At 35.8% G+C, this 24,989-nt stretch overlaps 2 protein-coding genes across 10 annotated transcripts in view; one reads left to right on the top strand and one right to left on the bottom strand.

Annotated features, from left to right (window-relative positions):
• SESN1 (sestrin 1) overlaps positions 1-22,032 on the top strand; it is a 117,339-nt gene extending 95,307 nt beyond the window's left edge. Inside the window, exons 2-11 of one of the 3 annotated variants that reach the window (XM_077780071.1) lie at positions 3,604-3,628; positions 6,705-6,770; positions 7,556-7,756; positions 8,368-8,550; positions 10,749-10,991; positions 14,308-14,455; positions 16,552-16,664; positions 18,719-18,909; positions 20,143-20,287; positions 20,869-22,032. In XM_077780071.1, coding sequence (XP_077636197.1) covers positions 3,604-3,628; positions 6,705-6,770; positions 7,556-7,756; positions 8,368-8,550; positions 10,749-10,991; positions 14,308-14,455; positions 16,552-16,664; positions 18,719-18,909; positions 20,143-20,287; positions 20,869-20,955 — 1,402 coding nt within the window. In that variant the 3' untranslated portion in view covers positions 20,956-22,032. Of the gene's footprint in view, positions 1-676; positions 963-3,603; positions 3,629-6,704; positions 6,771-7,555; positions 7,757-8,367; positions 8,551-10,748; positions 10,992-14,307; positions 14,456-16,551; positions 16,665-18,718; positions 18,910-20,142; positions 20,288-20,868 lie in introns of those variants that run through there. The other 2 variants (XM_077780069.1, XM_077780068.1) reach the window with 2 other exon arrangements.
• The window catches only part of ARMC2 (armadillo repeat containing 2), a 134,827-nt gene continuing 124,030 nt past the window's right edge, over positions 14,193-24,989 (bottom strand). For 2 of the 7 annotated variants that reach the window (XM_077780063.1, XM_077780062.1), the window contains exons 19-20: positions 19,966-20,033; positions 14,197-14,404 (exon numbers count right to left, since the gene is read on the bottom strand). Coding sequence is in view for 1 of the 7 variants with exons in the window: in XM_077780064.1 (XP_077636190.1) it covers positions 14,391-14,404 (14 nt within the window). In the remaining 6 variants the exon portion in view is untranslated. Of the gene's footprint in view, positions 14,405-19,965; positions 20,034-24,989 lie in introns of all 7 variants that reach the window. The other 5 variants (XM_077780067.1, XM_077780065.1, XM_077780060.1 and 2 more) reach the window with 5 other exon arrangements.

The following is a 24,989-nucleotide window of genomic DNA, read 5'->3' as shown; positions in this document are numbered from 1 at the left end:
GGAGACGGTTTCCAGCGCGAGCCGGCCCCGGGAGAAAATGCTGAGGCTGGCAGACACAGCTGCCTCGGTCACTTAAATGGAAGTCTCCAAAACGTAAATAACGTCGTCGTCTGTGCAAGTCTCCACAAGTCAGAACCGAACAAAGCTCCAGTCTTACGGTAGAACAGCCTGTGGATTTTCCCCCCTCAGCGTCTTGTCAGAACATTGTCGGTGACCCCCACTCCCTTCGCCTCCTACTTAGAAAAAGGCAAAAATAACATTTGAGTCAGTTAAAAGATGCTGCTGCGTGGAATACGTGTGTTCTGCCGGCTCTATGACGTTATGCACAACGCTCAGCCTTGGTTATTAACCCTCCCTTTTGTGTCTGAGATGGGCCTTCAGAAAAAGCGGTTTAGTTGTGACATTTTGTTTTTCCTAGGTGGTTGTAAATACGGCCCCACTGGAAAGTTGCTAATACACCTGACCAAAACGTGAACCTTTAAAAGGCTTTAATTCAAAAGGTGACAAGGGAGAAAGAGAACTAGTCATTAAAATTTGAATTGAAATCAGAATACTGTTACCGTAGGTCAAGAAATCTAAGTAGGAAGTAATTTCCCCGCAGCATCGCCCGCTTAAGGGACTCCGTTTTAGTCTTTACATTTTTCGTAAGTGGAGACCACGTTGTGGGTACACTGCACGTATTCAAGTAACGGTTAATTGAAGACACCTCGTGAGGGTTGTAGAGCACACTTTTCTGGATTTTAACACTCCTGGATACATAATATGCTCCTCATCGTTGACAGATAATGCGACAACCTGAACAACAATAAAACTTGCTCTAACTGTTGCTTTGGAAACTTTTATCAAAGAAGCAAAACTGTGTGAAAGTGTTGAAATCGCATTTACGGTTTCTGTTTGCAAGGCCATAACAGATCTGTTCTCGTTTTGACTCGAGGTGATCCTCAGCCATCGTGTTTGACTAGGTCTGTAATTTCTGATGGTGGTGGGTGCAGAATCATGGTTCTTGCCCAGATCTAGAATCTCTAAATATAGCCATGTAAACTGGAAGATAAAGAGATGCATTTTAGCTTGCTCCTTGATTACAGTGCCCGTGGGATTGTGTTTAGGAAACAGAGGAAGCCTTGTAGAGTTGTATTTTATTACTTTTAACACATCCAACATGTGGGGGAATAAGTTAGGAAGAAGTGCTTTATAGGGAAAGTATTCATTTTACAAAAGAATGGCATGACTCTTTCAGATAGCATGCTTCCATTATGCTTTAAAGTGAGACCCTTTCCAGGGATGGAACTCCTAACTAAAATACAGGGCACACATATGGCCTTACAAATCAGGTACTTTGAAGTCAGTGAGGTTTTTGTTGTTGTTATTTTTTTTATAATTTTTTTTTGAGTTTTTGGTTTTTTAGAATGTATCTTATAGAACACCAGGTACTAGAAAAAGAGGTACTTGAATTTTCAATATTTTTAAGCTGCCAAGTAGAGGTAATGACAATTAAAAAAAAACACCAGTATGTTTGTTATAGCAGTAATATATTTTTATTCCTTCTATATCGTTTCAATTCTGTTTAAAATTTTTGAACATCAGAAGCCTAGCACCAGCTCTAGGCGGTGATTCTTCTAAAGAAGGGAGAGTGGGGTGGGAGCTTTCACTTTTTACACAATTTATTGTTGCCTAGTTGAAGCACATACTGCTTTTGTAATTTTTTAAAACTCAAAACTAATATGAGTGTTGTGGTTATTGGTATAAAACATCTAGACAGTTTTTTAAAAGTGCCCCAAGCCCAGTGAGAAAAATGATTCAAGTGACTTAATCATATTTACTTTCCAACTAGTTTTTGCCAGTGGGTAGACACTAGAAGCCAAGGAATGCTTTCATTTTGCATTTGTGGCACAACTGTGGTATCCACAAGGACCTTTAAGGTGTCAAAAACTCTACAGAGACTCAAAAGAGTAATAAAGACAGTCCATTGATATAGATTTCTAAATGTATCTTTAACCAATTTGGAAATGATCAGAACAGGACTTTTAATATATAAACACTGATTCAACAGTGATACAACACACAGAGTCTTTCTGTGGTACTGTCACCATTTGCTAAGAATTTTCATATTGTGAAAATGAGTGTCTTAGTATTGTATGCTAATGAAGAAATAGATGTTATGTCAGAGACTTGCAGCAGTGTTGTTATGGCAGAGGCTGTTGCTATCTTTTTCAAAATGCTGATTAGGAGAATTGTTGAGAGGAAAGAACTATTAGTTCCCATGTTAGTTTTTCCAGCCACACCTTCACTAAGGGCCGGTGAGGTTTGTGCTGTGATTAGCATCTACATCTGCTGTTTTAAACAAGGCCAGTTGCTGTCAGCAGTTCTGTGTCTTAGAATCTGGTTTGGCCAAAATTTATTCAAAGTCTGTAATTCATTTTCTTAACAGCAACAGATAAGGCATAATTGAAATAGCCTTTAGGAAATTATGAAATGCAGTTAGTTTGGCTTATGATCACTCTATTGAAGATCCTATTAAAAAAGGTATTACCTTTTTTAAATCAATACCTGCTAAAAGATGGGGTAGAACTAAGTTCTCATGTTGACTAGGAAAAGAACTGTTCCAAAAATGAATTTTCCAGGAAATTAAAACTTTTAACCTTTTAGAAACCAAGAATACTATTGTATAACAACAGTGGTATCCAAAAAGATCTTTAAGGGGTCAAAAACTCTTCCAGAGACTCAAAAGAGTAATAAAGAACCAGATTTCCTAGATTCAACCCCTATCTGCACCACTCACTAATACTGAGCTAGATACTTGATTTCAAATTATATACATATATAATTTATAAATTATATGTAATTTATGTTTATAATTGTATGTTATATAAATATTATATAGAATTTGACATATATAGAAGTATACATAATTTATAAAATGATCTCGTTCCTGCCTAAATCTGATCTAGGATGAGGTGGAATGGAGCCTTAGAGCTCATCAGTTCATATTCTTGTATCCCTCTCCTGTGCCTAGTCTTTTAAGAAAGAGAACAAAGGACATTGAGTTTAGCCTTCAAATATACAGAATAAGTTGAACAGCACTAACTATATTTCCCATTATATTAGTCTTCATCAATCCTTTTTGGGAAAGACTTGATTTTATTTTATTTTTTTAAGTATATCATGTCTCCCGGCCCCACCCCCACCTCCCAGTCTTTTCTTTCACTTCCTCTCCTTTTCCTTCCTACCATTTTCCTTTCTGCCTTTAGGAAATGGCACAGACCTCTCACAACCTCTTCATCTTAGGAGGAAATTGACCCCAGTAGTATGAATGTGAACTGGGTACAATTCTAGTTTACCTGGAACTAGACTTGAGTAAAATAATGAAATTGGAATCTTGAATGTCTGAGACTTTTTTCCATTCCTTTCCTTTCTTCAGTTTTTCTACTCTTCTGTGTCCAGTTTTCTTGCCAGACGTACCTCATTAAAGAATGACTATGACCTCAACAATATGATTATTAGCATAATAGGTCTAAAATCCATTCCCAAGAATGTTTACTTTTAATTAACATCCTCCTTTAAAACACATAGTTTTTCACTCTGAAATAATGTATGTCTAAAGGACTGGGAAGGAAGGAATAGGGGAGAAGTGATACCAATATGACCATTAAATTTGGCTGTAGGGATGCACTTTCAAAGACTTGAAAATTATATAGGACCATTGGGAAAGGCCTTTGCTCTACTTATAGGAAAATACTCCATTCTGAAACACTGATAGCCACTTTGAATTCTAAAGCTATTGTTTTATGATAGTTCAATATGTAAAAGATATATTTGGTATAGAAACAAAACCAAAATAATATAATTCAACCTCTTTGTTTTGAGGCCCATGTGCTTTCAATCTTGTTATTAAAAATACGTATATGCCACCCACATGTCGCTAATTTAGTTGTAAAATAAAGTCCTAGAAATGGAATTGCCAAGTTCTTTTTCTCTCTCCTTACAGATAGTAACATAATACATGTACACATCTTATGCACTTGGCTCTCCCCGACCTTGACCCCTGCTCCCGAGAGAGAGAGAGAGAGAGAGAGAGAGAGACACACACACACACACATCTTGGAGGTCTTTTAAATCCAAGTCATATAGAATTGCTTCATTCTCTTTGTAAGGACTGCATGTTATTCTAGTCTGTGGTCATACTACATTAAAATAGTCCTGTTGATGAGCGTTCAGGTTGTTTTATATTTTGTACTATTAGAAACAATGTTGCAGTGATTATCCTTTTACATGTGGCATTTTTGTGAGTACAGGTCGGCATTTAAGATGAAATTTTTGATTCAAAGGATTTACGACTTTTTAATTTCAATCATTATTACAAACTGCCCTCTCTATAGGTTGTAGTAATTTATACTTCTTATGTATTTCTTCATCTTCCTCACACTTCAGAACACTCCCAGGAGAAATGTATAAGCAATGAGTGGCTATTTATCTACCTCCTCTTCAGCAGCCTATTATTAAACTTTTGATCTTAAGCAATCTTTTAGGTGAAAAATAGTATCTCAGTGTAGCTAACTTTAAGTTTTATTGTGAGGTTGACCATTTTTCAGCCATTTGTATTTCCTTTTCTTGGTCCATGTCCTTTGTTCATTTTTTATCAGGTCATTGTGGGGTTTCTTACTGATTTATAGGAGTCTTCATGTATTCAAGAAATTTAGCCCCTTTGATATAGGAACTGCAAATATATTTCCTGATTTTCTGTTTGCTTTTGACTTTTTTCGATATTTATTTTTCCCACATGAAAGTCTTTATTTTTATGTCATCAAATTTACCAGTCTTCTATTTTACAACTTCTGGGTTTTATGGCATTTTTAGGCCTAACTTCATCCATGAGTGTTTTCTTCTAGCACTAATGTTTTTTGCTTTGTTTTTGTTTTGTTTTTTTTTTGTTAATACTTACGTCTAATTTAAGTATGATTTATGGTTCCAACTTCACTTTTTTCTGAGTGGCTCTCTAGTTGTATCAAGATCATTTGTTGAATCATCATTTTCTCCTCCATTTGAAATATTACATTTTAATATAGTAAAGTCTCAAGAAAGTAGTGTCTCTTAGGTATAAAAAGAGTAATAAACTCTTGAAACAGGTGTTTTCCTAAAATGCATTTTATTTAATATAGTGAAGCAATGAAAAGGGGTAAATATTGAATTTAACCTTAATGTTTGGCCCAATATATTTTGTTTCAAATCTATGTAATTGGATCAGAAATTCAGCAGTTAGAAAGGCTAATAGTCATTGTTTTATATAAATGGCTGCATTTGTGCCAAGATGATGCATTGAATAGAAGAAATGTGGGGTTTTTTTCTTGTATTTATTACAGGCTTTTAAAATTAAGACATACATGTACCCAGACCAGTGAATTGAGTGCCTCCTCTAGTGAAGGAAACAGAGCATTGCTATGTTCAGTATAAGTGTGTTGGCAAGTATATTTGAATCCACATCTTAAGTTCTCCCAATAAAGATTTTCTTCAGTTTTGTCCTGCCTGCTTAATTTTTAAAAATCCACGTGCTCAAAATGTTTTCATTCACTTGGCCCAGATTTTTTTAATTGCTGCCACATATCCTTCTCTGTCTGCATGAGCCCCACCCCCTTTTTTTCTTTAAAAGGAACATCCTGAAGGCTTTTGGAAGCAGTAGAGGGTACAAATAGTATTGGTATGCAATCATATAAGCCAGGGTTTATAAATATAAATAGATGTGTAAACTTTAGAAATTTTTTTGTTTGTTTTTTGTGTTTTAGAAACCAGATTGATAGCACTGGGTGCTATATGGAAACCAACTTGACAATAAACTATAAAAAAAAAAAAAAAACCAGATTGGTAGGACATGAGCCTTTAAAAAAAAGTTTGTTGTTATTTTAGTTTTGTTTCTGTAACCACACATTGGGGAAACGATGGACCTTTAACACTTGTCAGTTTTGTTAAGCATACTACAGTGTCACATCAAATACACAATTCTAGTAGACTTCAAGTACAGGTTCTAGATTGACTATGTCAAAGGGCAGAAAACCTTCTTTGTTCATTGCTTGAGCTCTAAAATATAAGCAAAGTGATAACATACTAGAAATAAAAGATTTAAAGCAAACTCAGTTTCTCAGAGATTGTTTTACTCAGCCACAGAGAAAACATGCCCTGCAGTACTTTTTCTTTTATAAATTTAAGTAACTACTTTTTATTTTTCATACTGTTTCTTCTATTGTAAGTGTTATTGTAGGTGTAATAATAATTACACTCCTTTCAGTTTAAGTCATCTAGGCAGAGGTTAGTGCTTTTTCATTTCATGACCAGATATACAGGGGTTGATGTTTTGGTTGGTTGAGTTTTGGATGTACAAACACATTGGTCTTATTTTGTATCAGTGACAATCCACAGGGTTGGTTGCTATGTGCTGAACTTTCTGTTCTAGACTTTCTGCCAAGTACTTTATGCAAAACTCTGGTTTTAGTGAGACAGGTTTTATTGTTTTTAGTCTGTGTCATATTATATTATAAGCTCTTGTCAGCCATACGATGCAAACAGAGGAGTTGGTATGTATATATGGCCATGAAAACAAACCACCAAAACAAGCCTGTCTCTGTTCAACTGTTTGTTTTCCCCCACATTCCTGTAGCCTCAGTTCATGTTGTTTACTGCTAAGAAGTCTAAGATGGTGTAATTTTCTTTTCTAGGAACTTGGAATTAGAATTCCTCGACCACTAGGACACGGACCAAGCAGATTCATCCCAGAAAAGGAGGTATGTTGTTTGTGAAAGTACATAGTGAACTGTATGCTTTTAAGGAAAAGCTTTCATGACCCATGTCTTGGCATCTGAACAACTGTTGGACAACAACATGTTTTACGAGTTGATCGCAGTTAATCATCATGCTTTGGCAGTGAATCTGTGGGATTAAAAAGCTGTTATGGTCATGTTGATTTCTAGTATTTCATGACGCTTTTCTAACAGCCGTATTTAATCTAGGAAAGGCAAGACTTGTTTTCGACCAATGATACTCCATCTCTTTATATTTAGATGTTTAGGTAGATGCATGCTCGTAAACTGAGTTACTTGGTCTTGGCCATCTCTACAGGATGGTGTCAATGCTAGATTGGATGTTTAATTCTAAATATGCAAAAGCTCCTATGCTTTGTTTTCAAAGTTGGTTTGATGTTAATTTTGGTTCTCCTTAAATTGAGAGTAGTCATTATAAAGAAAAGGTAAAGGCTTTAGAGTCTGTTTGCAAGCTCTGCAAATTTGATAATCTAAATCGGCCTCTTTATCTGGATTCTGGCCAAGTCTACAAGCAGCCTATCTAGATGGCCTTTAATGTTCGGCCTTTGTTGTTTATCTCCTACCTACTACATAATGTGCAACTGTTTATTCTTCTGTCTTGGCTGCCAGTTGAGTTAAATTTTCAGAATTATAACCTTTCTCTCAAGCCAAATTTAACCTGCTTCTAGATGACACTTAAATATGTATGCACTGCATTCTAATACCAATTTACAATTTATGTAACCATGGTTTTCCTCTCTTTCATACAGATTCTCCAAGTGGGAAGTGAAGACGCACAGATGCATGCTTTATTTGCAGATTCTTTTGCTGCTTTGGGTCGTTTGGATAACATTACATTAGTGATGGTTTTTCACCCACAATATCTAGAAAGTTTCCTAAAAACTCAACACTATCTACTGCAAATGGATGGGCCATTACCCCTATATTATCGGCACTACATTGGAATAATGGTTTGTGAACATTAAAGGAAAATTCTTCCTGCCTCCTTTATTAATCATTTTAAGAGATGGTTAATGCTTTAAACACAGGGATGAATACTTATTTTCTAACTTATTGGATTCCTGTTAGATAGTATGTGGTTTTCCTCTTAATAAATAAGTATACTCTCAAGTGTATCACTAAAAAGAAGAGTATTTATACACTATTGACAACCATTTTCCACTAAATCAGAATAAAGAAGAACACAGGATCTATTTCACTATTACAGATAGTTCACACTGACATAAGTGGTGCTACTCCTGTTCGATTTGTAAATTATACTCCATTATTTTATGGTTGGCACCTTAACTGACGTTTGTTAATCTGAGGATCTGAAAGTTACATAAATACAATTCCTAAGGCTCAAATATTTTTATCAGATATTTAGTTTATTCTCAGGATATTCCTGAGGTGCTTTCTATGGTGTGTGTGATTTTTTAATGTTTATATGAAAAATTTTCTATGAAAAATTTGCAAACAGACTAATCAAACACTTGCTATTTTACACATTGTAAAGTAGAAAGATTCATAGTTTAAGATTTTAATATTTATAGTTAGATTGATCTTTTTGTTTTCTCTTAAGGCTGCAGCAAGACATCAGTGTTCCTACTTAGTGAACCTCCATGTAAATGATTTCCTTCATGTTGGTGGAAACCCCAAATGGCTTAATGGTTTAGAGAATGCTCCTCAAAAACTACAAAATTTAGGAGAACTTAACAAAGTGTTAGCCCATAGACCTTGGCTTATTACCAAAGAACATATTGAGGTAAGTAGAAGTAATGTCTCTAGGGTGGTTTTTTTTTTTTAACAAACTTTAATTATTAGAGCAGTTTTAGGTTTACAGAAAAATGGCACAGAAAGTACAGAGTTCTCACATTCTAACCTCCTGAACCTCCTTCCTAGTCTCTTTTATTAACATCTAGCATTAGTATGGTAACATTTGCTATAAGTAAAGAATCAATATTGATCTATTAACTAAAGTCTGTGGCTTACATTAGGGTTCACTCTTTGTGTTGTACAGTTCTATGGGTTTTGACAAATGCTAATGTCATCCAGCCTCCAGTACACTATCATACAAAAAAGTTTCACTGCTCTAAAAATCCTCCGGGCTCCACCTGTTCATCTCCCTCCCCTTCTCCCTGAAACCTTGCAACTGCTGATGTTTTTACTGTCTATAATTTTGCTTTTTCCAGAATGTTACATAGTTGGAGTCATACAGTATATCATCTTTTCAGACAAGCTTCTTTTCTTATCAGTATGCATTTAAGGTTTCCTCCATGCATTTTCCTGGCTTAACTGTTCCTTTATTTATTACTGAATTATAATACACCACTATATGGAGTTACCATAGTTTGTTTGAAAGCCATCTTCGGTTACTTCTGGTTTTGAGCAATTACGAAGAAAGCTGCTATAAACATTCACATGCAGGGTATTTTTGGTGAACATAAGTTTTCAACTAGGGTAAATAACTAGGAATGTGATTGTTAGATTCCATGGTAAGCCTGTGTTTAGCTTTGCAAGAAACTGGGAAATGGTCTTCCAAAGTGGCTGTACCAGTTTGCATTCCCACCAGCATTGGATGAGCATTCCTGTTTCTCTACATCCTTACCAGCATTTGGTGTATTGGTGTTTTGGATTTTAGCCATTCTGATAGGTGTGAAGTGGCATCTTGTGTATCTTTATAAAATGCCATTTAAATTAGTGCCTTCTGGCTCTGTTTATTAATAAAATAAAGGTAGATTGACATCTCTAAAAGTAGCTACCATAGAGTAGAAATTCTTGGGTTTATCTTTCTATTTCATAAAACATGTTCAATACTATTATAAAGTGAAGCATCTTATTAAGATATAAGATCTGAATAGGATTAACATAGTATCTATTATATTGTCTGGTAATGCAAAATTACACAGGATTATAAAACAAGTAATGAAGAGAAAGGGTATGATCTGTAAGAATTTGAAGAATCATAGACTTTACCTTGAACATAATTTTTAAAATAAATCTAATTTGATGATTTAGGGATATGAAGAGTCAAGTTCAAACTACTGCCTTTAAAATTCCTTGAGAGGGGCGCCTGGGTGGCTTAGTCGGTTAAGCGTCCGACTTTCACTTAGGTCATGATCTCGTGGTTCGTGGGTTCGAGCCCCGCATCGGGCTCTGTGCTGACTGCCAGCTCAGAGCCTGGAGCCTGTTTCAGCCTGTGACTCCCTCTCTCTCTGACCCTCCCCTGCTCACGCTGTCTCTCTCTCTCTCCTAAAAATAAATAAAACATTAAAAAAAAATTAAAAATAAAATAAAATAAAATTCCTTGAGAAAGCTTGATGATAAAGAAAAACACAGGCATATTTTATACAGTAGCTTTCACTTTAAATACATTTTTATTACACTTAGATTGAGACTTTGAACAACAGTTAAAGCATTCATAATCCAGCATCTGAAATATGACAACTGCTTTTAAACAAAAAGTATTGTTACATTTTTAAATCAGGATTTTGGAAAATCAAAATAATAATGAATATGTCATTATCCAATTATGTTAAGCTCTGTTTACATGATCGATAAAAAAAATAGCATTCTGGGTTCTGTGTGTCTCAAATTATAATTGTACCCTAGGTTTTATACAGTGACTAATCCTGTTTTTATTTTTATTTTTTAAGTTTATTTTGAGAGAGAGTGCATGCGTGCACCTGCACACATGAGCAGGGGAGGGGCAGGGAGAGAATCTCAGGCTCAGAGCACACTGCAGGCTTAATGGTGTCAGCTCAGAGCCTCATGTGGGGCTCAAACCCATGAACCATGAGATTATGACCTAAGACAAAATCAAGAGTCAGATGCCTAAGCGACTGAGCTACCCAGATGCCCCCTAATTCTGTTTTAAATAGATTAAATACCAAGATGAACTATTTACTTTTATCAACACCATAACTAGTATAAAAATATGTTCTCCTTTTTTTTTTTCTTAAGGGACTTTTAAAAGCTGAAGAGCACAGCTGGTCCCTTGCAGAACTGGTACATGCAGTGGTTCTCCTCACACACTATCATTCTCTTGCCTCATTCACATTTGGCTGTGGAATCAGTCCAGAAATTCATTGTGACGGTGGCCACACATTCAGACCTCCTTCCGTTAGTAACTACTGCATCTGTGACATTACAAATGGCAATCACAGTGTGGATGAGATGCAGGTCAACTCAGCAGGGAATGTTTCGGTAAGTATTATTTGTTACAGGATTATCATAAAACTACTCATAATAATTGCTGCTATATTATTTTTTCCTGTGACTTCTTGGAAAACCTACCTCGTTAAATCCATAGAGATATTAAGCCTCTCTACCTGTTCATTCAACAAGTATTTATCAACTGCCTCTAAATGCTCAGCAATAGTTTAGGGCTAAGGAATAAAATAAAATCAGACCCTTTAGGAGGTTACACTCAAGTAATTTTAGGATCAGGAGGCACCAGCATGTGCCCATTGAGAGCCAGCTAGTATTGAATGGGTGCTGCAGTGAGATGAGGGGAGGCTGAGACCATGGAAATTAGTGGTGGAGACTCCCTGATGCTGATCACATTCTTTTCCTCCCTTTTGCATAAAAGAAACAGGCTGGTTTCTTAATGATCTTTTAGAAGAGTTCATCAGCCTTACCTAGAAATTTCTCCTTTTAAAATTCTTTTTTCATGTTTAACTTGGCACAAATATATATGTAAGTGAAAGTAAATTTATTAAAATGTTTTCACTTCTATTCCTTCTCTGGCTTTTATATTTTCTCAATTTTGTTATTCCCTTGAAACAGATTAGACAAGTTGAATTTTTTATAAGCAGATTTTAATTCCTAAATACGATGAGTCAAAATCCCCTCTGCATTCTTTTGCTATAGAAATCACAGAAACAGCATCACAGTTCTCTGAATACTTTGCATGCATAGATTTTCTCGGTTATATTATTCCTTTGAAACAGATTTGAACAGTTTTGAATTACCTTTAATGTATATATTTGACTGTGGGCAAGTTATCTTACCTCCCTGAGCCCTGTTCTTTCATGTCTAAATAAACATAAGGTTATTTGAGGTTTAAATGAAATGTTTCTAAAGAATGTCTCTAAAAGGCCTAGTACAGCTGGCATTTATCAAGTGCTAAATAAGAAGTACCATTTACATATGGTGAGATTAGCACATAAGGAAAATAATTTTCCTAGGATTGATCACTGCTGTGCTCACAAGGCCCAAGACCATCAGCTTCACCCTGTTGAGCTACTTGGATTAATGTTATAGGCCATAATATTGGCCACTGACCATTTAGTAAAACTTTTATGAGATGGTCTAAGGGAAAATGGTAACAGTTGCTAGGATGCTTGGAGCTGGATTGTTGTCCTCTCTCACCTTTGATTTAGTACAAGGCTGAAGAAAATAAAGGGGTTGGGGGTAGTCTTATAGTGCCTTTGGAAGGGCCAGAACTTGCCTTAAATCTTCCTCAACCACATAAGTATTTTGTCTATTAGTGCTTGAGAGAATTTGAATGTAGTATGGGTTCAACTACACAAAAGGAAAAGATATTTACCACTTTTTTATTTGAAGTGAAGAGGCCACCTCTTAGTGCTAAAATGGTATGCAGTACACCAGCACGCCTTGTTTCATTACAGAAAACTCCAAAATTTGTACTTTTTGTGTGGGTGTATAGAAAGGCAAGAATGCTTTCCTGAACAGGGGATGAATGAGCAGTAGCTTTAGTTTGTTTGTACATAGGTACGGTTGGAGCACTAGGTATGTATGTACTCTGTACTACTTAGAAGTAGGTTTTTGAATGTAACAAGTAAGTCAACTTGAGTTGTAATATATTTTGGGAAATTGGTTCACTACAAATTGTGACTGTAAACATTGTACTATAAATATTTTGTAGTTTTTCCCTAATAAAATTTTTAGGGTAAAGGGTAAAAAAAAAAAATAGCACAAGGCTAAAAAGTACTTGATTATTTCTGGTTATCCCTCTATTACATGAGATTAATAGTAAAATAATAGAAATTTTAAATTTCTCTATTTAATTCCCTGAGTTGGCTATTTAAAAGGCTTATGGCCCACACTGAGGGCACTTGTCAGTGAGCTAATAGTTTATTCTTCAGGTACATATTAAATGTCTGATTCAGTTCAATTCCTTTTCCTCTTCACTGTAAATTCTATCAAGAATTGTCTTTCATAAGAATACCTAAAATTTGGGCTATTTTAGAAGAAGGTAGATAAACAAAATAGGTAATATATTGAAGGATAATATGAGTTGACAGAAACCTTATTTTTATTTTTTTTTTTTTTTGGTAAAACTTGGGTCATCTTTTTAGCCCTTTATTTGGCTACCAACTCTGGCTTAGGAGTAATTAAGGAGAACTATGTACCAGAAGAACCTCTAATACATCATAGGAACACTTTCCGCCATTATGAAATTGTGAGAGAAAGTACTCACTATCGGGTGCTTCAGTGTAACTGTTAGGGTCATATGAAAATATAAAGTACCAGTAGTACAGGTTATTTGTATCTTAGTGTAGAATTATCCTGACAAGCTTTCTGCAACAAATATTTTGCAAATAATCTACTATGTGCCAGGTACTGTGCTGGGCTCTGAATATATACTTATAAATTAGACAAGTCCCCTGTCCTTATGAAGGTTTGGTCTGAGGAAGGCAGGCATTAAACCAGTATCATGCAATAACAATTACAAATTGTATCTGGTGCTCTGAAGGAATGAGCAGAATGCTGTGTGACCATAATTAGGGTGGCAAGGTTTGGGATGGGGGGGACAGAACTGGAAAAGCAAGTAAGCTGACATGTGAAGGACCAATGGGTATAAGCCAGGAAAAGAGTGTAAGAGTAGGGGAAGAACATTCCTAGCAAAAGATATTTTTAATGAGAAAACAGTTTTGTGTTTGAATACTGAGACTTGAAATTGGAAGATTTCTTAATGTTTTATAAGATAAATTTCACAGATTTGATCCCACTTTCATAGTAAGGATGCAGCAGGGTATGGAAGTATGTATTGTTTGGCTAGTTCAAGTGCACTGGCCAGTCCTCATGTGTCAGACCTGTTCTACAGATGTCACTGCTCTAGTCATCCCAGCAAGAGACAGCTGCCAACCCCATTGGCAGAGGTCAGGTGGAGAATTCCAATCCTTTAAGGACAAATTTCATTCTTAATTGGTAAATTCAGACTGATTACTATAATTTGAAGGTGGTAGACACGTGTTGACAGTGTGCCCAAATGTGCATAGTTGAGGCAAAACCACTTATACTTTCATATCTTGTTTAACTGAGCCGTTCTAAGTTGACGATAAGTGTTAAATTTTAATTCTTAAAACTCAGCACTAACAATAACGTTTTTAAATAATTTTTATTTTAAAATCTATAGACCTGTATATGTACACCAAAATTATAAGATCTATTTTTCCTTTATTTTGTTGTCTCATAAGAATTTGTGTCTTAATAAAAGAAATTTTTTAAATTTCATCCTTTGTCTGATATATGCAACATTATATTTTCTCTTCAGGTAAGTGATTCCTTTTTTGAGGTTGAAGCCCTCATGGAAAAGATGAGGCAGTTACAGGAATGTCGAGATGAAGAAGAGGCAAGTCAAGAAGAGATGGCTTCGCGTTTTGAAATAGAAAAAAGAGAGAGCATGTTTGTCTTCTCTTCAGGTAAAAGCAATCATTACATAGTCAGCAAAACTTCTATTGCTTACCAAAAAGAGCCCCCTTTTATTATTTAGAGAATTTTATTTTTTTAATGTTTATTTTTGAGAAAATCCCAAGCAGCCTTCACGCTATCAGCACAAAGCCCAACTTAGGGCTCAATCTCAGGAACCATGGGATCATGACCTGAGCCAAAGCCAAGAGTTGGACACTTAACAGTGAGCCACCCAGGTGGGGGTGAGAATTTAGATAAAATTTTTTTTAAAAAAATAGAAACTTTTTTTTAAATTCTCTAATAAAAGATAAAAGTTTAAAAATTTTTTTTCAATGTTTTGTTTGTTTCTGAAAGAGAGTGAGCAGGGGAGGGTCAGAGAGAGAGGGAGACACAGACTCTGGAGCTGGCAGTCAGCACAAAGCCTGACAGGGGGCTCAAACCCACGAACTACCATGAGATCATAACCTGAGCCAAAGTTGCGCCTGGGTGGCTCAGTCAGTTAAGCTTCTGACTTTGGCTCACGTCATGATTTCCCGGTTTGTGGGTTTGAGCCCCGCATCGGGCTCTGTGTTGACAGCCAGCTCAGAACCTGGAGCCTGCTTCAGATTCTGTATCTCCCTCTCTCTCTGACCTTCCCCTGCTCATGCTGTCTGTTTCCCTCTCTCAGAAGTAAATAAAACATTTAAAAAAAAATTTTTTTAAGAAATAAAGTTTTAAAACCTCAATCCAAATACATCTTTCCTTTTAGAGAAGCTGTTATTGCATAGGTGTTCCTACCTATAAATAAAGCAGGCAACCTAGAAAAAGAAGTTTTAGTATAAATAGCACTAGACTAAAAGAGGACATTTGATTTGGGTTTTTGTACTAAAATCACTGCTAATAAGCTTTGTGAATGTAAGTCACTTAACATATGAATGCTCTTTTCTTTTAAATTAGGACATTGGGGGTACCTGGCTGGCTTAGTTGGTTAAGCATCTGACTCTTGAGTTTGGCTCAGGTCATGATCTCACAGTATGTAACATCAAGCCCCAAGTCCATGCAGAGCCTGCTGGGGATTCTCTCTGCCCCTCTCCTACTCACATACTCTTTCTAAATAAACAAACATTAAAGAAATTAAATAAAATTAGGAAATTGGGTTTGTAAAGCTCTGAGATTACTTTTTAGCTTTAAAATACAATGATTTGTGAAATGGAACTGCTTATTAGACAATTGACAACAAACTTAAATCCTTTATGTTTGGCCTTTATATACAGGGTATAGGATTTAATATATAAATCAGGTAATTTACAGGAAAAACAGTGGAAGTGTCTCAAAATGTATTTTGATAACAGAGTGAAAAAGCGTATGTGTTAAAAGCACCAAATTTCTTAATAGCAAAGAAAAAGATGTTTTAAGTTTATTTATTTTGAGAAAGCGGCAGAGATATCCCAAGCAGGCTCCACGCTGTCAGCACAGAGCCCAGTTTCACAAACCCTGAGATCATGACCTGAGCCAAAATCAGGAGTCAGATGCTTAACTGACTGAGACACCCAGAAAAAATAAAATGTGTATAAATGAAGGTTGGATGTTACCTTGTTTCTCCTTGAGGAAAAGTTTTTTTTTTATTGTTTACTTCAAACAAACATGAAAGCAATCCAGAAAGGTTTAGAGCAGTTAAGGAAACATTGTAAAAATGATTCACCACTCCAGTATTGTTTCTAGGACCCTTTGAGGTGTTAGATCATATTATATATTGTAGGACATTAATATTTAAACAGAAATCATTCAAGTGCTAAAGTATAGAGCATAAATGATTAATCACCATAAAGATTACCCAAAAGGTGTTCAAACTTTGAGTACATGCTTTTAAGTAGAACTGGGGACATAGAAGGCATAGGAAAGAGAAAAATGCAAAGCATCAAAATTCAACCATGAATATTTTTATAACAAAATCTAATTACATTCCATTTAATGGTAAATAAGCTACTTCTCTTTACGGTTTTAAGACTTTAGTTGATTACTCACTGTCAGAGAAAGGGCTATCCTGTTTTTACTTGTTATAGGTAAAATGAATTTTAACTAGCATTCTGTTTTTGAAAAGCTTTCAGTGGCTTTTTAATTATTTCAGATGATGAAGAAGTTACACCAGCAAGAGATGTATCTCGTCACTTTGAGGATACCAGTTATGGCTATAAGGATTTCTCTAGACACGGGATGCATGTTCCAACATTTCGAGTCCAGGTAAAATTGCTCGTGATTAGTTAGAAGTATCTCAGTCTGACTTAAAATACGAAACCCCCCTGCCCTGGATTTGAGAATTATAGAATGTTGAAGACGTAACTTTTCTTTATCAGGCAATTCCCTTAAATATATTTATTTTATTGTTAAAGTTCCTAAATCAGTTGTTCAGAAATCAAAACATTCACCCATAAAACTAAATTACAATATTGGATTAGGTTCCCAGATGGTGTGCCAAAACTCAAGTTCGTAATATATCTAAATAATGAATAATAGTAGCATTTATAGCATTGGATTTTCTTCTCCTCTCCTACTGAGCCCGAGTGTTAAAGTGGGGCCCTGATATGCACCAGGCCTGAGTAATAAATGTCCCTGGCCTCTCAAGCATTACGTGTATGTGAGTAGAGGGAAAGAGGATGAAAAATTCAAAAGTGAAATTTATTTAAAGTGTGCTTTATTTACTCTTTTTTAGGGAAAGTAAGTTTTTGCTGGTTTTCTTTATAATTTGGGTGTTCTTACTGATAACATAGACCGTAAAATCATGACAATTACATTATCCTAATTCCCTGTGAACTATGTACTGAATATTACTTGAAGCAATGAACATTTTTGAGGGTTTTAAATTAAACCTTGAGAGGATTCACATAAATGTTATTCAAAATTACTTAACACTTCTCAGAGTGAATAAAATTAGTGATGTGGGGAATAGAAATATTTTTGGTAGATCCAGTTTCTTTAGCTCTGAAATCATGAACTTTGAAATATACATTAAAACTTCCTCAGTATAATTCTGAGTCTATGGAAACTTAGGGACTTAGTGTCCTCAAGGATACTAGGCTCCTCCTGTTTTTGCTTGGTAGGGGGTACTATGCTAAAAGTGCTTTGCAAATATATCTCAGGAGCAACAGTAGCCATAGTCTCTGGTTCCACAGTAAAAGTTGAAAATCTTCAATTAATTAGCAAGTATTTATTCTGTACTCTAAGCCATGTAAGACTGTTTCCAATCCAGTCCATTAATATAAACATACTGCAGCATAACTGTATTTCTTAAATAGTCTATTGTATAAATATTTAATTTAGATGAGTTGATATTCCCAACTTTGTTATTGTGAGGGTCCAATTAAGTAAAAGCTATTTTATCAAAATTATGAAAATTTGAGAACTATAAAATTGTGTTTCTTTGCTCAAGGGATGAAGATGTTGTTTAAAGGGACAAAAATTAGGCACAAGGAAGCATTATAGAATATTTCTACTTGATAGTATAATTGTGTCAAGAAATATAATAGATTAGAATTGAAGAGATCATGTGGATTGGAAATGTTACGGTGGGAGTTAGGATTTGAGAGATTTGAATGGTACAAAAGCATAGGCATCGTAAAGCAGAGGAGACTATAGGCAATACATTGAGCTTAGATTGAAGGACAGAGTGAGGGAAGGGATCATAAAGAAATTGGCTGGGCTGCTGAGTGCTTCAAGCAAAGGATTCCTACTTCTGATTAGGGTGAAGCTAATTTAAAATTGATATGTTGTTACTCTGGTTAAAACCTACAAAACTGACCAAAGAGGTGTTTCAGGAAAATAAATTTGAGAGCAATATAGAAGTAGTGTAGGGGCTTATTTTGCTTGAGGTAGAAAGAGGAGAAGCAGGGAAATTTAGTGTAAGAAAACTAACTAGGATACTCAGTTAATAATGCTAAGAATCCGGAGGTAGGAGGAAAAGGAATGAGTGACGGTTGTGTTGAATTAAAAATTGACAAAAATTTGAGGACCATTTGAGTAGCTGCAGCTATGGAAAAGGAGAGATGACTCCCAAGATGGGTTGCCTCTGGATGCTGAATGAAGAGACAGAGAAAGCTGAAAATGGATGGCCTGTGTGTAAGAATCTCACTGGTTTTTAAACTCACTGAGCTACAAAAGGCTTGCGTGCTGCAGGGAACATACTAGAAAGTCAGTGGATTCCAAATGCCAGTAATCTGACCTATTTCTACTGCTCTGCCATATGAACTATACTTGGCCACATTTTAATTATTCACATTTGTTATGTTCTCTGTATTTAGGACTATTGCTGGGAAGACCATGGTTATTCTTTGGTAAATCGCCTTTATCCAGATGTGGGACAGTTGATTGATGAAAAATTTCACATTGCTTACAATCTTACTTATAATACAATGGCAATGCACAAAGATGTTGATACCTCAATGCTTAGACGGGCTATTTGGAACTATATTCACTGCATGTTTGGAATAAGGTTAGTCTATTATGTTTACAAAGAGATATTTTCCTTTGAGCTAAATTATTCAAGTGCTTGAAACACATACACAGAGATACACTATATATATATTATATATATGTATAATTTTCAAAACTATCCCTTCCCCAATAGCTTATTTTTATGTCACTTATGAGAAAAAAAAAAAAATTTAATGCAGCTTGTTTTATTTCCTCTCTCCTAGCTCGGCAGAAGGGAAGGGAAAGTTAGGGACATTGCCTTCAGGTACAGGGGAGGGCAAGCAAGCTGGTCCTAGAGCATAGAGGAATCTTTGGTATCTTTTCTCTTTGTATCATCTCCTATCTTCTTGGAACTAAGTATGCTTATAGTGCCCTTGGCTATTCTCAAGCTCCTTCTGAACAGTACCTACTCCCATGATACTTCATCAAAATGCAAAACTTTCTCGTCCCATTAGGTATTCAGTCATATTATACAGGAAGTGCAGCCATTATATACCACCTTCTAACATATGCACATAAGCGCTGTGTTTTAGGACTTTGATTATTTCAGCTATAAAATCAGGTTTTCTCTTGCTATTCGTTTTATCAGTGACCAGACTACTTAGTCTCCAGAATGGTAGTAGAACCAGCTTTGCAAGAGCTTTTTTTCCTTTTTGACTGAACAACAAACAAGAGGCTTCAGTCCCTGGATGTTGTAGAAACTATCGCCCAGTGGGGCAGAGCAGACACCATCTTGGCTTAAAGCAGAACAGCTTGTCCTAAGTGTAGACACTGTGAGGCTGACTATAAATCATCCTTCCCTCTGGAATAATCCTCTGCCAATCCCCCACCATTTTTTTCCTCATGNGGGAGATGACTGTTAATTGTTTTCACTTACACAAGCAGATTATGATCTATATATCATGCAGTAGTAACCAATAACAGTGTTTAATATGTGGAATTCTTAATTTTAACAATACTCAAATTCTGTTTTCACAATTTCCTCAGTGCAATCGCTTCTTTGATTATAAGTCTATACTGTTGCTTGGGCACTGGCAAGTTTCCTGTTCATCTCCCTAACTTCTCTGTTTCTTACCCGCTTTATAGTCATTCATTCACCTCCAATTAAACATGATAAAGCAGTTATTTTGGGGAGACAGCTGCCTACATGGGGAGGGAAGAAAAATACAGCATTTACTACTAATGTCCATACTTTGAAAAGACAGCAAACTGTATGTTAAAAATATATAGTTCTCACTTTATCTTTTAACAGATATGATGACTATGACTATGGTGAAATTAACCAGTTACTGGATCGTAGCTTTAAAGTTTATATCAAGACTGTTGTTTGCACTCCTGAAAAGGTTACCAAAAGAATGTATGATAGCTTCTGGAGGCAGTTTAAGCACTCTGAGAAGGTAGGTACCTACTGTGGTTTGCTCTGTAACTTAGCAGTGATTCTTATTCCTTCACCTAATCTAATGGCTCCCAAATCTTTTCCATCAACCTCTTCCAACCTGAGAAAAGCATTCCAGCACAGCTATCTCTGGTATTCCTTGTAAGGGAATCTCATTATAGTTCTAGAGTAAAAGAATAAAGACAGGGCAGACACGTGGCTGGCCCCACTTCAGAAGTGCTGGCATGGCTGTCACTGCTTAGGAGAATTGTTTATAGATAGAAATGTCTGGTCTTTGAACCATCTTTTTTAAACTATTGAAATTATTAAGTGATGATTTGGCAGGGGAGGTTGGTATTCTAAATAAGCAATGTCTAGATTTTCTGAAATATAACAAACCTGTAAGAAGAGATGTTATCAAATATGAGCTCAGTATCTATCCAAAAAGAGCATTAGAATGGCTTTCAGTTTGAGACAAATTTAAGACTTCTAAGTTATTCAGTGGCACATAGAAAATGTACTTATATTGGGGGGGACACTAGATACACTGAAACACTTGGGAATGCTTACAACCCTCCCTTAAATAATGTGTTTTGTATTCAGGTTCATGTTAATCTGCTTCTTATAGAAGCTAGGATGCAAGCGGAACTCCTCTACGCTCTGAGAGCCATTACCCGCTATATGACCTGATGCCTTTCCTCCATTAAAGATAATGGAATGATCCGCAGATATAGTCTACAAGGGGAAGGTACTAAGCCCCAGGACCAATGGTAGATAAAAGAATTCAGAAATCCATTGTGCCATGATTCCTTTAGTTTCTGCTCTATTACTGTGGAAATACCACTGCTGGCACGAGCAGTGAATGCTTGGCAGCTTCAAGTGTAGAGCTGTGAAGAAGGGCTGCCATTCACAGTATTTTGCTTTTTGACAGTACAAGATGCTGTATAACTGTTTTAATACAGCAAATAGTAACTCTCCAAATCCTGTTGCTTTTATGTTAAATAAGATAACAAGAATTGGAGCATGCAAAGAATGGGAGTTGGATAATGACATAAGCTTTTTATACATAAAGAATTTTAGATCCTGGTGCTGCTATTTCTGCTGGTGGAATGAATAGAGTGGCTGTTCCAGTTAAGCTATTAGTAATAAAAGTGAACACTGCTACTATCTGAGCCTACATACATAATTTGCGTGGTTTCGAATTAAACTTGCATATGTGTTAATTTTTTGCATCTAAACATAGAATTATTACAGCTCGGCAAAGACCATTTCGATGGCAATAGTTCATTTCTTTCATTATAGTTTTTTTTTTTAATTTACCTATTGGATGACATTAAATTACAGTGGCATTCTTAAAGATTTTCTTCAAAAAAGCAATCTTAAATGAAAGTGTATAAATTATAAGAAAAGCTAGCTATCTTTTGATATGCTATTTCCCTAGATTCTATGACACTGGAGGGCAGCTGTCTTGTGCAGTATTTTGTTTCCAGCACTGAAGTTGTGGGAAATGTTGCTGTAGACTGCTGCGCAGTCCCAGGTGCATTCTGCCTGCCTCATGGTCCCCACTTTAAAGATTGTGCAGCTCTTTCAAACTAAAGCTGGAAAATATTTTTAGTCAGGTTATCAAATTTGATTTACAAAAATGCTAACTTTGAAATGCAAACAGATTTGGAAAAAATGTATTAAGTATTTGTATTCTGGAAGCGTGAATTGCTTTTGAAGTCTGTCAGTATTATTGGTATTTTTCAATAAATCCTTTTTCTCCAATTTTATGTGCTGTCTCAATCTCATAAAAGTTATGACTTCACAATCCATTACCATTCTGAATTTCTGTTTAATTGTATTAGCCAAGTAGAGTCACACTTAAATGGCAAACTCTCAATGCCATTTGTCCCTTTTGAACAGAGATGTTCTAGAGTTCAAATAAGAATTATTAGAAACAGGGGCACGTGGCTCAGTTGGTGGAGCATGCAACTCTTGATCTCAGGGTCCAAGCCCTACATTGGGTGTACAGATTACTTAAAGTCCTTTAAAAGAAATTTAGAAACAAGGAGTGACAACAGGACAAAAAAGCACTGGATGTTATATGTAAGTGATGAATCATTAAATTCTATTCCTGAAAGAAAAAGGATGCTAATGTCTTGTTTATGGTAATAAACACACGTTATTGCTTGAAAGGCCCTGCAAGTAGCATAGGTGGGTGGATTTAACAAATTGTGACTTTGTCTTTACAATAAAGATTTGCCACCAAATATTTTATAGTATGTATACATAGCTACAGTTTAAATCCTGGAACTTTATAAATATATAAAAATTTAAACATTTAGTTAACTTATAAGCTTAATTTACTGTTATTGGTTAGGAATGCATNAAAAAAAAAAAAAAAAAAACTGTAGCAGGTAGTAAAAATATTGATGTGTCCAGCAAGGAAGAAAAAAGCTCTACATTTAATCAAAGTTGTTATAATAACTCTTACTCATCAAAACATTTTAGCTCAATCCAGTGCCTACAAATTTATAATATGTGGGTGAGAGTAGGGAGGTGAAATAGTTCCTGCCTTCAAAATTATATATCCTGGTGAGAGGATAAGACTGTTATTATCAATATATTTTATATTTAAAGAAACATAGGTCCATTTCTTTTCTATTTTTAAAAATATTTTTGAGAGAGGGGCACAAGCAGGGGAGGGGCAGAAAGAGGGCAACACAGAATCCTAAGCAGGCTCCAGGTCTGAGCTGTCAGCACAGAGCCTGATGCGGGTCTTAAACTTGTGAACCACAAGATCACAACGTGAGCCAAAGATGGACGCTCAGCTGAATGACCTAGCCAGGAGCCCCACATAAGTCCATTTCTGATTAGCTTACAGTAATACATACATGATCCTACACATTGAATTCACATCATGCCTTTGCACTTTTCTGTCTGTAGAGTTATAGCAATACAGGTGAACCCAACAAGTTTACACTGCACATAGTTAAAATTTTATTCATTCTACACTTAGTTTTTTGTACTTCTTAAAAATGTAAGATTGTGGCACCTGGGTGGCTCAATTGGTTAAGCATCTGACTCTTGATTTCAGCTCAGGTCATGATCTCATGGTTCATGAGATGGAGCCCTGCATCGAGCTTGGCAACAACAGCACAGATCCTACTTGAGATTCTCTCTGCCCATCCCTTACATGCTAATTTTTTTTTTTAAGTTATTTTAAGATCACCTGAATGCATTATCTTAGTCCACTGAAGCTTTGAGAATCACAGGCTTTAGAAATCACAAGTTGAAAACTTTAACAAGTAAAAAAGTATGTTTATACCTAAAGTAATCAAGGCTTGCCTGTGATACAAAGTTGATGTTTCAACACCTCATTTAACAGGTGTTTCCTGTTACTCAGAATGTTTTCTCAAAACTAAATACACAGGATTTGTAATGTTACAATAATCCTTTAAGACTTGACAAAACAATTGAGGAAGGTTAAATACTTAATGGGATACCAAAAACGTCCACCTGGGAGAGGAAAGTTTCTTAAATAATGAAAAGATTTCTGGGTGAGTTTTCCAGGATTCAATTATTTTTTTTAATCTCAGGAGGTTTTATTTGTAAAAATTGGGAAAAATTTTTATTAGGCTAAATTTAACTCTATATCTCTTACTATAAGAATTCTGAACACATCTATGTATACCATAATTTTTAAGCTTAAATTATATAAATGATGATTTCAAATTCATTTAAAAGCTTAGAGATTTTTATTTTTCTAATAGTTTAGGTACTTCAAATTAGTTTTGAATAAAACTTGACAGATAAGCATGTTTTCCATCATTAAGATATGGTGGAAATTTATTTGCACATTTGTGACTAGTGATTATCAAGTGACAGCAAAAGGCAGGTGAATAGGAAGTAACATCACCAGTGAAGTTCCAGGTCCTCATTTCCCACAGACACTGAGTTAACAACATTGAGGACCAAACACCTTGTAAGGACTCTAGAAACCAGTTGGGAAGCTACAGCACCCACGGAAACACAAAACTAGGAGGAAGCTATACCAAAAGTGCAGGGAAGTTAGTAGAAATATGCTCACCACAGCCCCTCTCCCTACTAGGCACAGCAGGACACAAATGAGAAGAAACTCCCAATTTGTGCCTCTTCCCTTAGGACAGAAAAAGAAAAGTAGAACTTGTGTCCAACACTCTGGCTTGTCTTGGGACTGCTCGAGAGACTAGATTCTGTCTGACCTGACTTGGAGCATTAGCAGGAGTGGGGGCAAGGTTTGGATGCTAATTAGAAAGCATTGACAATAGAAGTGAGCACAGAGGGGTGTTAGAGAGCAGTAGGGAGTTTACAGTGTTCTGCACTGCAGAGGTTGCAAGACAGTACAGACAGATGCAATAGAAACTGAAACAGGAACGTCCTGAGAAGAAACAGGACAAGTCTCTTAGGAAAATTCAGACAGTTAGAAGTAGATGTGTATCCTGGAACGAAAGTACACACACACACCCAGAGAGGATACATCCTCCAAAACAGTTTGAGAGGTTCATGAGCCTCTAGCTAGGCTGATTGGCAAAGCCAAGTAAAGGCTGGAAGAGGTGGCTGTTTTTCAAATGCCCAAAACTCAACAAAGTTCACAAGGCATATAACCTACAAAACAAAAATTTCCAGGGGTGCCTGGGTGGTTTGGTCAGTTGAGTAGCCAACTCTTGGTTTCTGCTTAGGTCATGATTTCATGGTTTATG

Source organism: Crocuta crocuta, unplaced genomic scaffold (genome assembly GCF_008692635.1).
Source record: "Crocuta crocuta isolate KB4526 unplaced genomic scaffold, BGI_CrCroc_1.0 scaffold147, whole genome shotgun sequence".
Classification (NCBI taxonomy): Eukaryota; Metazoa; Chordata; class Mammalia; order Carnivora; family Hyaenidae; genus Crocuta; species Crocuta crocuta.
The sequence above is the reverse complement of the archived record's forward strand: the minus strand, read 5'-3'. Positions and strand labels throughout refer to the sequence as shown.